This window comes from Chiroxiphia lanceolata, chromosome Z (assembly GCF_009829145.1).
Source record: "Chiroxiphia lanceolata isolate bChiLan1 chromosome Z, bChiLan1.pri, whole genome shotgun sequence".
Taxonomy (NCBI): domain Eukaryota; kingdom Metazoa; phylum Chordata; class Aves; order Passeriformes; family Pipridae; genus Chiroxiphia; species Chiroxiphia lanceolata.
In genome coordinates, this window is record NC_045671.1 from 8050919 (window position 1) to 8063493 (window position 12575).

The 12575-nt window shown below is 42.7% G+C and overlaps 2 protein-coding genes across 9 annotated transcripts in view; one reads left to right on the forward strand and one right to left on the reverse strand.

Annotated features, from left to right (window-relative positions):
- Nucleotides 1–6595, reverse strand: part of KIF24 (kinesin family member 24) — a 28354-nt gene extending 21759 nt beyond the window's left edge. For 4 of the 7 annotated variants that reach the window (XM_032675307.1, XM_032675309.1, XM_032675303.1 and 1 more), the window contains exons 1-3: nt 6364–6595; nt 1069–1138; nt 153–780 (exon numbers count right to left, since the gene is read on the reverse strand). In XM_032675307.1, coding sequence (XP_032531198.1) covers nt 153–766 — 614 coding nt within the window. In that variant the 5' untranslated portion in view covers nt 767–780; nt 1069–1138; nt 6364–6595. Of the gene's footprint in view, nt 1–152; nt 781–1068; nt 1157–6363 lie in introns of all 7 variants that reach the window. The other 3 variants (XM_032675304.1, XM_032675308.1, XM_032675305.1) reach the window with 3 other exon arrangements.
- A 161-nt stretch (nt 6596–6756) lies between these two features.
- Nucleotides 6757–12328, forward strand: NUDT2 (nudix hydrolase 2). 2 transcript variants are annotated; one of them, XM_032675312.1, is made up of 4 exons: nt 6757–6884; nt 7472–7525; nt 8117–8275; nt 11230–12328. In XM_032675312.1, exons 3-4 carry the CDS (start codon nt 8143–8145, stop codon nt 11541–11543), a joined length of 447 nt encoding a protein of 148 aa, XP_032531203.1. In that variant the 5' UTR covers nt 6757–6884; nt 7472–7525; nt 8117–8142; the 3' UTR covers nt 11544–12328. The 2 variants fall into 2 exon arrangements, with proteins under 2 accessions (XP_032531203.1, XP_032531204.1); XM_032675313.1 differs by lacking the exon at nt 6757–6884 and adding an exon at nt 6954–7064.
- The last annotated feature ends 247 nt before the right edge of the window (nt 12329–12575 follow it).

The following is a 12575-nucleotide window of genomic DNA, read 5'->3' on the forward strand; positions in this document are numbered from 1 at the left end:
AATCCCTCTCTTCTCTACAACATTTTGCACTGCTCTGTAGTGCTGGGATTGCTTATTTGGATGCGACAAAGACAGATCCTTCTCCACAATTAAGAAAGAATTAATTATGACTAACCTGAAATATTAGCAAAATAAAGGTGACTGATCATTACCTGATACAGGAATGAGGTAGTCCGTAATTATACCCTGAAATATGAGTTACTCTTTGCACAATAGGAGCTTCAGAATCCCCCAGGAGAGGGGCAATATCATCAGAAACCGTTGGACAGCTCAGGTCCTTTTTCGTGCATATTCCAGGAATATTTAGGTCCCTTCTACTTAATCTGATTGGCTCTGAGTCCTGTGGTTGAATGTGTCCCAACATTTCCCCTGCATTGTCCTTCTCTTCATTGGCACTGAAATCAGATGAACGATACAATTCAGGCTCAGAGTCTTTAACTGTTCCATCATTCTCTTCAAAGAAGGACTCAAAACGCAGCTGCCTACGGGGACCTGACCTGGCCACCTGGGGCTGAATGAAAAGGCCACGTGGTTGAAAATCCTGCTTGCTTGAGTCTGCAACGCCTTCCCCTCGCATAATTTTGATTATTCTAATGAGCTGAAAGAGCCGCTTGCGGTCGTTCATGTCATGGACCCCCAGTTTGGTGTAATCTTCCATGGAAACTTTGGCAAGCTCATCGATATTCTGAAGACCAAAGGCAGCAAAATGAGGATAGTATTTTTCAAGGTCTGCCTCGCAAAGGCATTCATAAAGGCATGATGCCATCTTCAAGATAAAGTCTAAAAGAAATCAAACAAAATAAACATTAGAATCATATGAAACATCACATCTGACAAAGTTACTAATGAAGAGACTGCACATTTCCACAATGCCATTTCCTCCTAGCCAGTCAGGCTAGAAGCTTGTTTAACTCCAAGTCTATAATACACTAGACTGTTAAACATTACAGAATATTCCAATAATGATAAACTAAAACATGAAACAACTGTATTTTATCTATCAAATTATATTTCAAAATTATATACAATACACAATGTGTAAGAAATGCACAAGGCAAAGTTACTCACTGCTGCTGAGTTCCTACACGCCTGATGTCTACTTGATGAATGCCACAGCTACTGAAACCCTGTCCTCAAGCTGCAGAATGTAAAATGACTAATTATAGAAGACACTCAAATTAATATGAAGGCGTGTGGTCTAATGTGGTTCAGCTAGCCCTGGTCAAAAAAACTTGGAGGAAAAAAACCTGCATTTGTTCCTCACTTCAAGGTGCCTAATTAAGACCATTTGTCTTACAGACGAACAATACCAAAGCTGTAGTTTTGCTATGTTGGTTTCTCTTTTATGTCATGAATCTTGTGAGCACTTCTGAGTCTCCTTGGCAGAATAACCCAAACATTCTCTGAAATCTGAAACACAGGATTTCTCTAAATCTACGTGTGCCACTGGAACGTCGCAGTTGTGTTCTTGGGAAACCCAAAAAAGCAACATGCATCACTGAAAGGTATGCCAAAAAACCTCCAACTTCTTCACTCATGTCTCACTGGCAATGTGTTGTGCAGCTGTCTGTATCCAGATGGATTAATATCTGCAGATATTTTTACTTGTTCCACAAAATGGAAAAATGATAGCACTTCAAGTATCTGTTGCCCACTCTCTTCTTATATCTTTGTACGGTCTAGGGCTTCAGCAACTATAGATCTTATTAATTTTTGGAAAATACAATAAGATTCAACAAAGTCAAGGTATTTAAGACCCAAATTTTCCTCCCTGTAATTCAGGGTAGATTCTTTATGAGGATTTTCAAGCTTCTCTACAATACATTATTTAAGAAAATAAGGTCACCAAATATCACCCCCAACTTTGAGTCCATATCATTAATTAATACATTATGTTGAAGTAATAATAACAACAAAATAAAAAAGATTAATATAAAGTGCTGATTGTATAAGACATTACAAAGGTCAAAAGGTGCAGTAGAGGTCATCTCAAATGACTCAGAAGTTAGTCTATGCTGTAGATAAAATTCTGAGATTGAGCAGCGACAAACTTCAAGACAAAAGCATTGGTATGTAATTGGATTTATTTAATGTGTATGTAATGTGATTCTGAATCTTGAGGTAAAGTCAGAGTCACTGCTGAAGTTGTGAGATCCTGGGAGGGGTGAATCAAAATTGACAGGGAGGATAGCAAACCCAGAAATCAGGGAGGTTAAACATGAAGACGTGCAAGGGTTTCACAAGCATTCACAACTTGCCAACTTCTCTAACAGATAAAATTCCACAGGAACCTGAGACTTCATTTAAAGAAGAGTTATGTCTTGGAAAAATTCCCTTTCTTACATAAGATGGCTTATAATGTAAAAGCAGTACAGGTCCTGTGCAACTCTCTCTGTGCAATGCCATGGGAAATTCCTGCTTGGTGAAAGGAGCAGAGAGAACTCAAAGCCAAGACACCAACCTCAAAAGAACTGAAAATCTGTTCAAAATAATCCGACAAATTTATTTTCTCTACTCTCTATCTGCATCCTAATTTACACCTATATTTTTATATATCCTTATGTTAAACACAGTGGCCAAAGCCTAGTGCAAGAACTGATTCAGTGTTAACCTCAGTTTGAATTATAACTGAACCCAGCACAGAGAAGAAAGGAAAAAAGGGGAAAAAACAGAGACACTTCCTAAAAAAGGAGCAGCAGACAAGGGGAGAGAACTATGAATTTGAAGGTCAAGGTTCTAATTAAAAATTAAACAAAATATGTTTAAATAGCTAGAAATAACAGGTTTTCATTATACAGAGTAACAAGCGGCAAGAATTCTCAAAATGAGGAAACTCCAAGTAATGCAGGAACTGCAGAACAGAGGAGAAGGTCAGTACTGAGCCGTGTAAGCAGCTCCGCACGGCTAATTGCTAAGGTCTGTTGCCATGTGAAAGCAACTAAATGGCTTCTTAATGAGGGCTGGTCTCTTAATGAAAGCTGAGATCTGCCTTCCCAGATATAATAAGTCTTACTGGATCTGAGTGGTTTCAGGGGAAAACTCCAATGACTTCCCATCCACAAAAAGGAATTTCACAACCTAGGAAAACAGAACATTCACTAATTAAGGAGTAACAAATTAATTAGCCATGGGGAAAAAAATTAATCAGTCATTATGATGACAGGTTCCAGCATTTCTGATTGCTTTAAAACGTGAGAGGAGACAATTTCTAAAAGATTTGGTCTGGTTCATACACGAGAGAATTCAGGGAGAACTGCAGTTGTCAGTGAAATCTTTCAGGCCTTTCAGTGATGCCCTTAAAAAAAAAAAGCCTCCTTTCTCCTCATTAAAGAATACTTTAATTCATCCAACACTTTGCGTCTGAAGGCGCTTTTCCTAACAGATACATAGTCCTTCAAAATAAATCGGCTTTGCAAAAACTAAGAAGAGGTTCTCAAGAACTCTAAATTGTTAATGCCATCTTCTGGCAAAAGAAAGAGAAGGCTTTTGACTCTTATAAAATAAATAACAGCCAGCATTCCCTCAGTTACTGTCAGGATCCAATTTTGTTTGTTCTCTTGAGAGAATAATGTGTCCTGGGGCAGAAAAATATAACATTCTTCAGTGTGGATATCCAAACCTAGGTCTTGTCCCCCACAAGGCTACGAGTGACTTCACTGAAAACAGGGTTGAGATATAAGTCTAAGACTTCTTAAAATAGTTGGGTATAACACAACTTGATAAAGAGGTGAGTCACTGTGGAAGTACAATTCTCCACGCACACCCAGCCTGCCATCTTTATGTGGCAAACCCGAGTGCTCTGCAAATTATTTCTTAGGCCAAGAAGTTTTACAAAGATCTTAAAAGGCTGCCAGACGCTGGTAATGGACGAGTACTTGTTGTAAAAAGGTACTAGAATTATGTATAAAGGGACTAGGTCTAACCACAGAATTAGATCACAGCTTGTCATCAGAGAGCTCATCCTCTGTTTCAGCATTAGAGGTTTTTAAATGTCATAAAGCTGCAGAAAAAAAAAGTCAGGTGTAAATAGCAGAAAGGAGTGGTTACATTTTTCTGTTCTGCAGGAAATTAACTTACCACAAAATTATGCTCTATGAGCTGGTTCTCCATTTTAAAAGGCTTTTAATTATTAATAAGCTCTTTCACAGAGCTAATCTTCTCCTTCTCAGTGCACTTTTCAAAGTGCAGAAAAGGCTGGTTCTTCAAAGATACTCAGAGATTGCCAATCACTGCGTGTAAAATAAATCACATAAAATCCCCACGTGGGCTATTTTAAGAATAATCAGCCTTGGACCACTATATTTTGATCCTTATTAACTTCTGATATGTCAATGATCTCAGTGCAGCGTTCACCTGAATAACACTCACGTGCCCGGTTATCCCGCTGTTGTTCACTCACACTGACCTGAGAATTTCAGATTATTGCCACTGGCAGTCCTGAGTGCCACCACTGAGAAACGACACAAGTATCACTATATCCATACTTTAAACTAGGGAAACTAAGCCTTGGAAAACTGAGGAAATCTTAAGTGACACTCCTAGAAATGCAAACTAATGCTACTATACATTCAATCCTGTAAATAACCTAGGGCAATCATTCTGAATCATAAACTCTGGCCTGATCATTAAAAATAGGTTTATTAGGTCTGATTTTCAAGGGTATTTGATAAACAAAGAAATTGTTTATCAGTGCCCAAAACCTAAACACCACCTTGTTTTCCATCCAGATCATTTAGCTTTACAAATACTTATGCAAATAAAAGTTAGAAACTTGCAAAGTTTGTAAATGCATGCAGTAGGTAGGTGTTTCCTCTCCTGATCACAACCACAGCAGCGTGCTGCACTCACTGCTTGCAACCACATCCCTCTCAAAGAAGACTCCAGCATGGGCTCTGTCCATGCCAAAGTGTTGCCTGGTTTTTCAAACACAGGAGCAGAGACAAGAACAAAGCCAATTTGGCAATCACACAATAGGGAAAAGGGAATCACATTAACACACGTCAACACTCATCCATCGTTATTCCTTATTCATCTGAGCATTAAGCTCTTTCTTTAACTGTGATCTGAAGCCAAATCTGATTTAGCCCTCCAGAAGTGAATGGCTAATTTGCTTTTCCAGAGCACCACACAAAATGCTTCACCTTTAAATCATTCTGACCCCATTTCTTGGGAATTAGGGCATTCCCGCAAAGAATGGGGTCAGGGTGTGTTGCACTTTTATAAAGACAAGCTCCACAACAAGAGATAATCTGTATTGTAAAAAGAGTCCATAATTTTAGTTCAGTGCAGCAGGCAGGGAGCTGTGAGGCCATGTTTGACGTTGCAGCAGATCCCCTTGGAAGATCATAGGATTACTACACTCTGTGCACGTAAACAACATGGCATTAAACATCCTGCCCCTCCTTGGAACAAGTGTTGGGGCAGCCCTTTGAATAGACAGATAGCGACTTTCAGCCTCAGTACAGCAAAAGTAACTGGAGAGGAGGGAAAGCTTTTAATGCTAAATGACAACTATTTTACAGCTGGACCAGGACACAGGTCAGCAGCGCTCCCCTTTCCTTTGCCACTGACACACCTGACCCAGAGCAGGTCACTAAAACTACAATTAATGTCCCTGCTTCTTTAAGCAGGCTTAAAAACAACTAAATATTGGGGGGTTTTTTGTTTCCTAAGAGTCTTTTGGGGTATTTTAATCCTCCCTCCACACTAAGTATAGCCTGGTGACCTCAGCAGAAGAGGCTCCGTCCTGCAGCTGATCCCAACAGCTGCCAAGAACAGCTGCACAGAGAGGGGAAGTGTCCAATATTGGAAAACTGGATATTGGAAGCGTCCAGTATCCATCCACGCGCCGAGAAAGTAACCCACGAGTTATATCGGGAAAACTGATTATCTGAAAACCTCGCCCGAGCTGTTCCTGCCAGTAGGATTTACCAACCGGCTTCTGAGGTTTTATGTTATAATTTTAATTTTTTATAATGAAATATACAAAACACGCGAAATATAGTTTATATATTATACGTAAAATACATAATATATATTATAAAGTGTTCTGATATTTTATGTAATGCATATACATACGTATTTTAAATGAATATTTAAAGACTTACATTTAGTAAGTATTTAAATATTTTTATATTTTTATATATTTTATATAAGTATGTATGCTTATCCAATACATGTTATACACTGATATATTCTATATAATATAGATAAAATATTTAAGTATATATTTTAAAAGTATATTTAAACATTTTATATATTACATACAAAATATAGAAAATGTGAAATATAGAAAATATAAAATAAAGAAAATACTATTTTAAAAATTTTGTTTTACAATTATAATAATGTATCGAAACAAACCTCCGCGCGTCCGGAATTGCACCGCGTGGCTGACCGAGGGGGGATATCTCCTCTCATCCTTCCCCGCGCTGTCCTACCACGGTTTCCCCCTCTCTAGAGCGCGCCGGGGCCGGGCAGGGCGACGGTGCGGGGGCCCTCCCCCGGTCGTGGCCACCCCGGTCCCTTCAGGGCAGGGACCCCCCTCGCTCCCTCACGGGCCGCGGCGCCGCTCGGCGGCGGCCATTGGGCCGTGTCTCCATGGCAACAACGCTTTTCCCGCTTCAAACGCCCGCGCGCAGCCTCGCGCCCCCAGCCAGCCAATAGGAAGAGGGGGGAGGGAAATGTAGGGCGTGGCCCGGAGATGAGAGACCAATCAGAGACCTCAACGAGAAGGGAGCGGGGCCTAATGAGAGCGGGAGCAAAGAGAGGGAGGGCGGAGCGAGACGGGAGTGGTTCCCGCCCGCGCTGAAGGCGCTGTCATTGGTTGAAGCCGCCGTCAGTCGCGCGCTGCGTCCCGCCCACTCTGGGACCCGGAAGCGCAGGTGAGGGCGGGGGGCTATGGCGGCCGCCGTTGGGGGACACGTGTCCTGGTTCTCCCCGTCCCGCTTCCCCGTGTCCCACCACACTTCTCCCCCTCCCTGGGCACGGCGGGTGACCTTCTGCGGGCGGGGATGGGAGCGCGGCCCCGGGGTGCCGGGCAGCGGCGTGGGAGGCCTGGAGAGGTTTGTCCTTGTCCTTCCCGGCGCGTACGGGAGGTGGTGCTGGTCCCCCGGACTGGTCCCCCGGGCTGATCCTGAGGCTGTGGGGGCCGGCGGGGGGGTTTGTCCTTGTCGTGGCTGATCAGAAGCTAATGGAGGCGGTTAAAGGGGTTGACCAAGAGAGCTGAGCGCCGTCCAGGGGCGTGGGTGGTGGCGAAGGGCTCCGTGCTGTGGTTTATCCCGCACTGGAATCTGTAGGTTTCACACGATGCCGCGCTTGGCGTCCCAGGGAAGATCAGTGTTGTGTAAAGTTATTATTTGTTGAAGTGTGCATCTCTGTCAAAATGCAAAGCTTTGCCTGGAACTGTGAATCTCCCAGACCTTTAACGTGGATGACTCATCTCCATCCCTTTCCCTCTTTTTCTGTATAGGACCAGACATCCCGGCTGCGTGGCTTATTGATGACTGTATTTATCACTTGAGAGGTGTGTTCCTTTACTGTTTACATCAAATTAGTGCTTAATACACATGCCAAGAAGCTTTTAGTTCTGTATAACAGATTTATCTCTAGCCCAGACAGCGGAGAGCCTGTCCTTTGCCATTCATTTTCTCACTGACATCCTAGGGACTTCTCTGCTGCAGGGGCAATTATTTCTGTATGCCAGTTCCAGTAATGTTGAAGTATTATCTCTGCATGGGACCTTTCAATTTTTGCAGTGGAAAAGGCTTTCCTTTTTGCCTTTGCTTTATAATTTTTTATCCCTCCCTGCGATATGTTTTGTAATATGCCATAATATATCAACAGCAAAGAAATGTCATGCATGTCATATTTCATGCTTCTTGATAACCTTTTTCTTTTTTAAAAAGCTTTTATATAGATTCCTGTTCAAAAAGGAAAGGATTCTGGTTTTGTACATTTCGAAGATAGTTAATAAGATGCAGTTTGATTGTGTAGTAACTACAAGGGGGTGGACAACTTTTAACTCTGCTGAGATACATTTGCTGGCTAAATGCAAATAATCTATTTGAGCTCCGTGTTTTGTGTTGTTCCTTGATCCCCCCGTGCTGTCCCACAGCTCCCGGTGCAGTTGGCAGAGGGGGAATGGCTGTGAGAGCTTGTGGCTTGATCATCTACAGGAGGCTGCAGCCAGCACCGTCCTCCAAGGTCGCTGACAGCATCGAGTACCTCCTCCTGCAGACATCCTACGGGACCCACCACTGGACCCCGCCCAAAGGTGATGTTTGTTCTGATAACGCACTTTGTTCACACTCTTGGTGTGAGGTTGCAGACTGGACTTTAGCCGGGTGCTGCTGAGCTCAACTTAGGCAGTTACCAGCCCAGAGTAGCTGCTGATTGTAGTGTTTGTCTGATGCTGCTGCTCCTGCAGCTGCGGGGAGAGTTTTGAGGCTTAAGTCGTTTGCAAAGGATACTGTATAAAGTATTGGGCACGACTAATTTCGGTTGGGGCTGGGGGTGACACCCAGTCATGCTCCTCATGCATCTCACGTTTTTTGGCAGACGTTCAGCACACGACTGAGGTAGCAAGTGAATTTTTTACCTTTTTGCTCAGATCTGATCCTCTGTAAGGTAGCACTGACCAGGTTGGTTGACCCGTGTCAGAGGGGTCACAGTCTGCAAGAAGGCAAACTGAAGTCTGCAATGGTACACTTTAAAACACTTTTCTTGGAAGTTGCAGGAATTCCTTGTAAGGGACATCACTGGTGAAAGTCGCATGCCTAATGCAGTGGAGATGAGAGGCACAGATAAGGTGAATTCTCCTGTCAGCCATCTCTGCCTAAGCCATCAGTGCTCATCAGTGAGGTCCCAAAGCAGAAGACAAGCCGCAGGACAAAGAGCAGAACCTCCTCTGTAAAGAAAGGTGGCAGAGCCAGTGTTTGGCAGTACACAGTCGCAGCCCTGATAACCAGGAAAAGTGCAGCACAGAAATACTTCAGGTTCCTTGCAGATCTTCTTACATGCTTGTTTTTTACCTTCTGAGATTTGTTCCTGATAGTTTTCACTTATCTTTTTGTAAGATGCAGTGGTTTTAAAGCCTAGTGCAGCAGTCTGTAAATGGGAATTTGCAGATTGGGAAAAAAAATAATCTTTTAACAGTACCAACTACGCTCTCCTAGTAAGGGAAAGAAGAAAACTTTCCAAACCTCCCCCTTTATCCACTTCACCAAAAGCCTAAGGGAGTTGAGTTTGCAGCCTCATGGAAAACCAGAAAACTAAAAGACATGATTGATTGTTGTGAGAAGAGACCCACGTGAAAAGGCTCCCTGGGAACACAGTAATTCTGGAGAAGCAATTGAAATTACTTGGAGGCATTTTGGTAGGGAGTTAATTGTCTTGTGGGCATACATCTCACACACTCAGAATCACAGAACCATTGAATGGTTTGGGTTGGGAGGGACCTTTAAAGATCATCTGGTCCAACCACCCACCGGTGAGCAGGGACATCTTCAACAAGAGCAGGTTGCTCAGAGCCCATCCATTCTGGCCTTGAATGTTTTCAGGGATGGATGCCAGTGTTTTCACCATTCTCATGATAAAAAAAAGTCTTTCTTGTCTGTAGTCTGAATCTGCCCATATACATTACTTGTCTGTGATGTTGACATAGATTTAATGTGGCAGGAGCCAGAAGGTGACGTCGTAATTGTCTTTCCAAGCACACACAAAAGGCAGTTTACAGCTACAGCTGTACCTTGTTATTTTAAAAGTTCCCTAAGCAGCTGCAATCCTATGGGATTAAACTGGACTTGCTTGGATTTCCCCATGTGAACCTCATCAGCCTCATCTCTGCCCCTAGAACTGTGACTTTGCACTAGCCAAGGCTGATGGGAAGGGAAAGGGATAGGGATGTGGGGTTCGTTTTCCTCCTCAATATGTTGGAACTGCATCACTGGAAACAGCTGGGAGGATCTGAAAGCTGTGGTGCAAGGTGCTACCACCAGTCCTTTTTCTCCCCAGCAGGTAGACTGCACTGTGCAACTTGGAAACTTACTGAGCTTATATCTGAGGTTATCAACAGATATCAATATCAGATACTGTTTTCTGCACTGCTTGTAAGAGAAGCACATTTTGCATTTGAGTTGGTGTTACGTTGTAAGAGGTATTTAAACTTATAGTGCACAGACAAAGAAGTGAGTGAGACCTGTTGCAAAAGCAAAACCAACTTCCCACATACTCCAGCTGTAGTACTAGAGTGGGCCTTTGGGTACCTGGGACCTGAGGAAAGATTCATCTCTGTAATTAAATTACGGCTATTTACAGCCAGCTATGTAGAAAATTGAGTGACACCAGAGGCAAAATAAACCTTAGGGGTTTTTTTTTCCTTTTGAAACCTCCCAACTCCTGCTATGTTGCTTTTCTGAGGTCTTGCTTGGCTTGTTCTATTTCTGGTCTGGTCTGGAGCTTTCATGAGAAAACCAAATCTGACATTTCTCAACAAAAGTACAAACGGCTGGGGATGTGTTATATTTATCCGTTGTTTGTAGTGGCACCTCTCGTTCTGAGCAATGTAAAATAAATGATGTGTCTTAGGAGAACCATGCAGCTGGTGAAAGGTCTGGCTCTGAGGATTCAGATGGGGATCATGGGAGAGAGAGTATTCATGGGGGAATATGGGAGAGAAATTAAAAAAAAAAATAAAAAAAAATAAAAAGATGCTGACTGCATAAATGAAACTCACCTTTTAAATGGGCATTTGTTGGTGCCTGGTCCCGTTGTTTCTGGTCTGTTGGCATGAGTGAGAGTTTTGCAGAACTGAGCCTTAAGCTTATGTGGGAGGGCAGGGTTGAGAGAGGATTAAGACTCTTGCAGATGAGCAGTCTCCCCTCTAACAGGATGAAGGAAAAACATTCGTGAGGGACTCGATCCTCTGTGTAATCTAAGGTGGAGCAGGTGTAAAGTGCTCCAGAAGAGGAGAGGAGGACTGGGAGGAAAACATGTCTAGTGCTGACAGGCCACTGGGGGTTTCAGAAGGTATGGGGTAAACAGTGATCCTAAAAGCCAGAAGGCAAAGACAAATCAAGACATAATAGTTGGAAAAGCAATCTCTGCTCTCCGAATTTCCATTTCGTCCCATATCAGCTGCAGTGTGCTCCCATCTCTGTCTCCCAATGTTTCCCAGTTGTTGACTGGAAGTTTCCTTCTCAGAGACTGACTTTTCCACCCCCTTGGCAGGCCACGTGGACCCAGGTGAGGATGATCTGCAGACAGCCTTCAGGGAGACGCAGGAGGAGGCTGGTCTGCAGGCCAGCCAGCTCACCCTCGTGGAGGGCTACAGGAAGGAGCTGCACTACCCTGTCCGTGGCAAACCCAAGACCGTGGTTTACTGGCTGGCAGAAGTGAAGGACTGCAACACAGAAATAAAGCTGTCCGAGGAGCACCAAGCTTTCCAGTGGCTGAAGCTGGAGGATGCTTGCAAATTGGCAGAGTATGAGGACATGCAGGCAACGCTGAAAGAAGCGCATCAGTTTCTCTGCTCCAAAGAATAAGTTCTTCTGTGAAGGATAAGGGGAATTTCTGAAGGAAAATGGTCTGGGGATTTTTCGGGTTTTTTTGGTTTGTTTTTAAATTGGAGGAAGAGCTACATGGCTGCAGAAATGTAGATTTCTCTGCTAACTCTGTAGAAATTCAGTGAAGATACATGGAGCTTTTAAAGAGCTCGTGCTTTTGTCTCGTCTAGCTAACACAAAAGGGCATGATCTGATTGAAACGTGAGCCAGAGGTGTCTGAATTGAAACCTAGATCTAACAAAGACTTCCTCTGTCCCTGTCTCATTTTCTTCCCTTTTTTTAAAAATTTTTTTATTTTTTCCTCCCTTGAAGTGCTGAACAACCACAGGTCTTTTTGAAAAATGAAACACTTGATGTATCTTGACTTGCTGATGTAGAGCCACAGAGTTGAGAAAATGAGCATATGGAGATTTTTAGTAACAGAATTCTTGCTGCAAAAGTCACACCTTGCATTTCAAATGAGGAAGCAGTAGTTTTGTTCCCAGTTCCTCCACTGATATGCTGTGATCACTTGTCAAATCATTTCAGGTCTTGTTTGTTCATATTATGAATTTATGTAAATCCCTAATGTACTGTTATGAGAACATTTTCCATCCAAAAAGTTAGTAAACGGCTGAGGTACAGTTCGTTGAGATGGTAAACCTGAAGTTCTTCTTTGGCCTCTTTCTTTTCATTTTTTGATCTTTAACAGGCATCTTAGCCATACATTTTTCAGGGGGGTGAGAAAGAGAAATCTATGTGAATAATACATTTTCTATACAGGATATTTAAGTTTATGTGCAATCTGTTTAATACTATCCGTGTTTCTGTGACTGCAGCCACTCATCTTTTGGTGCAGTGTCCATTAATAATGTTAGTACCAGTGTGACAGGAGTGCTGTGCTCATTACTCTGTTATCTCCCTGTGGAGAAATTTATAAAATCCTTCTTATAGTGCATCTTTATATATATGTATGTATATATACATGCACAGACACAAAAAAAGGATGCACTCTAAGGAGGCTTTTATCAT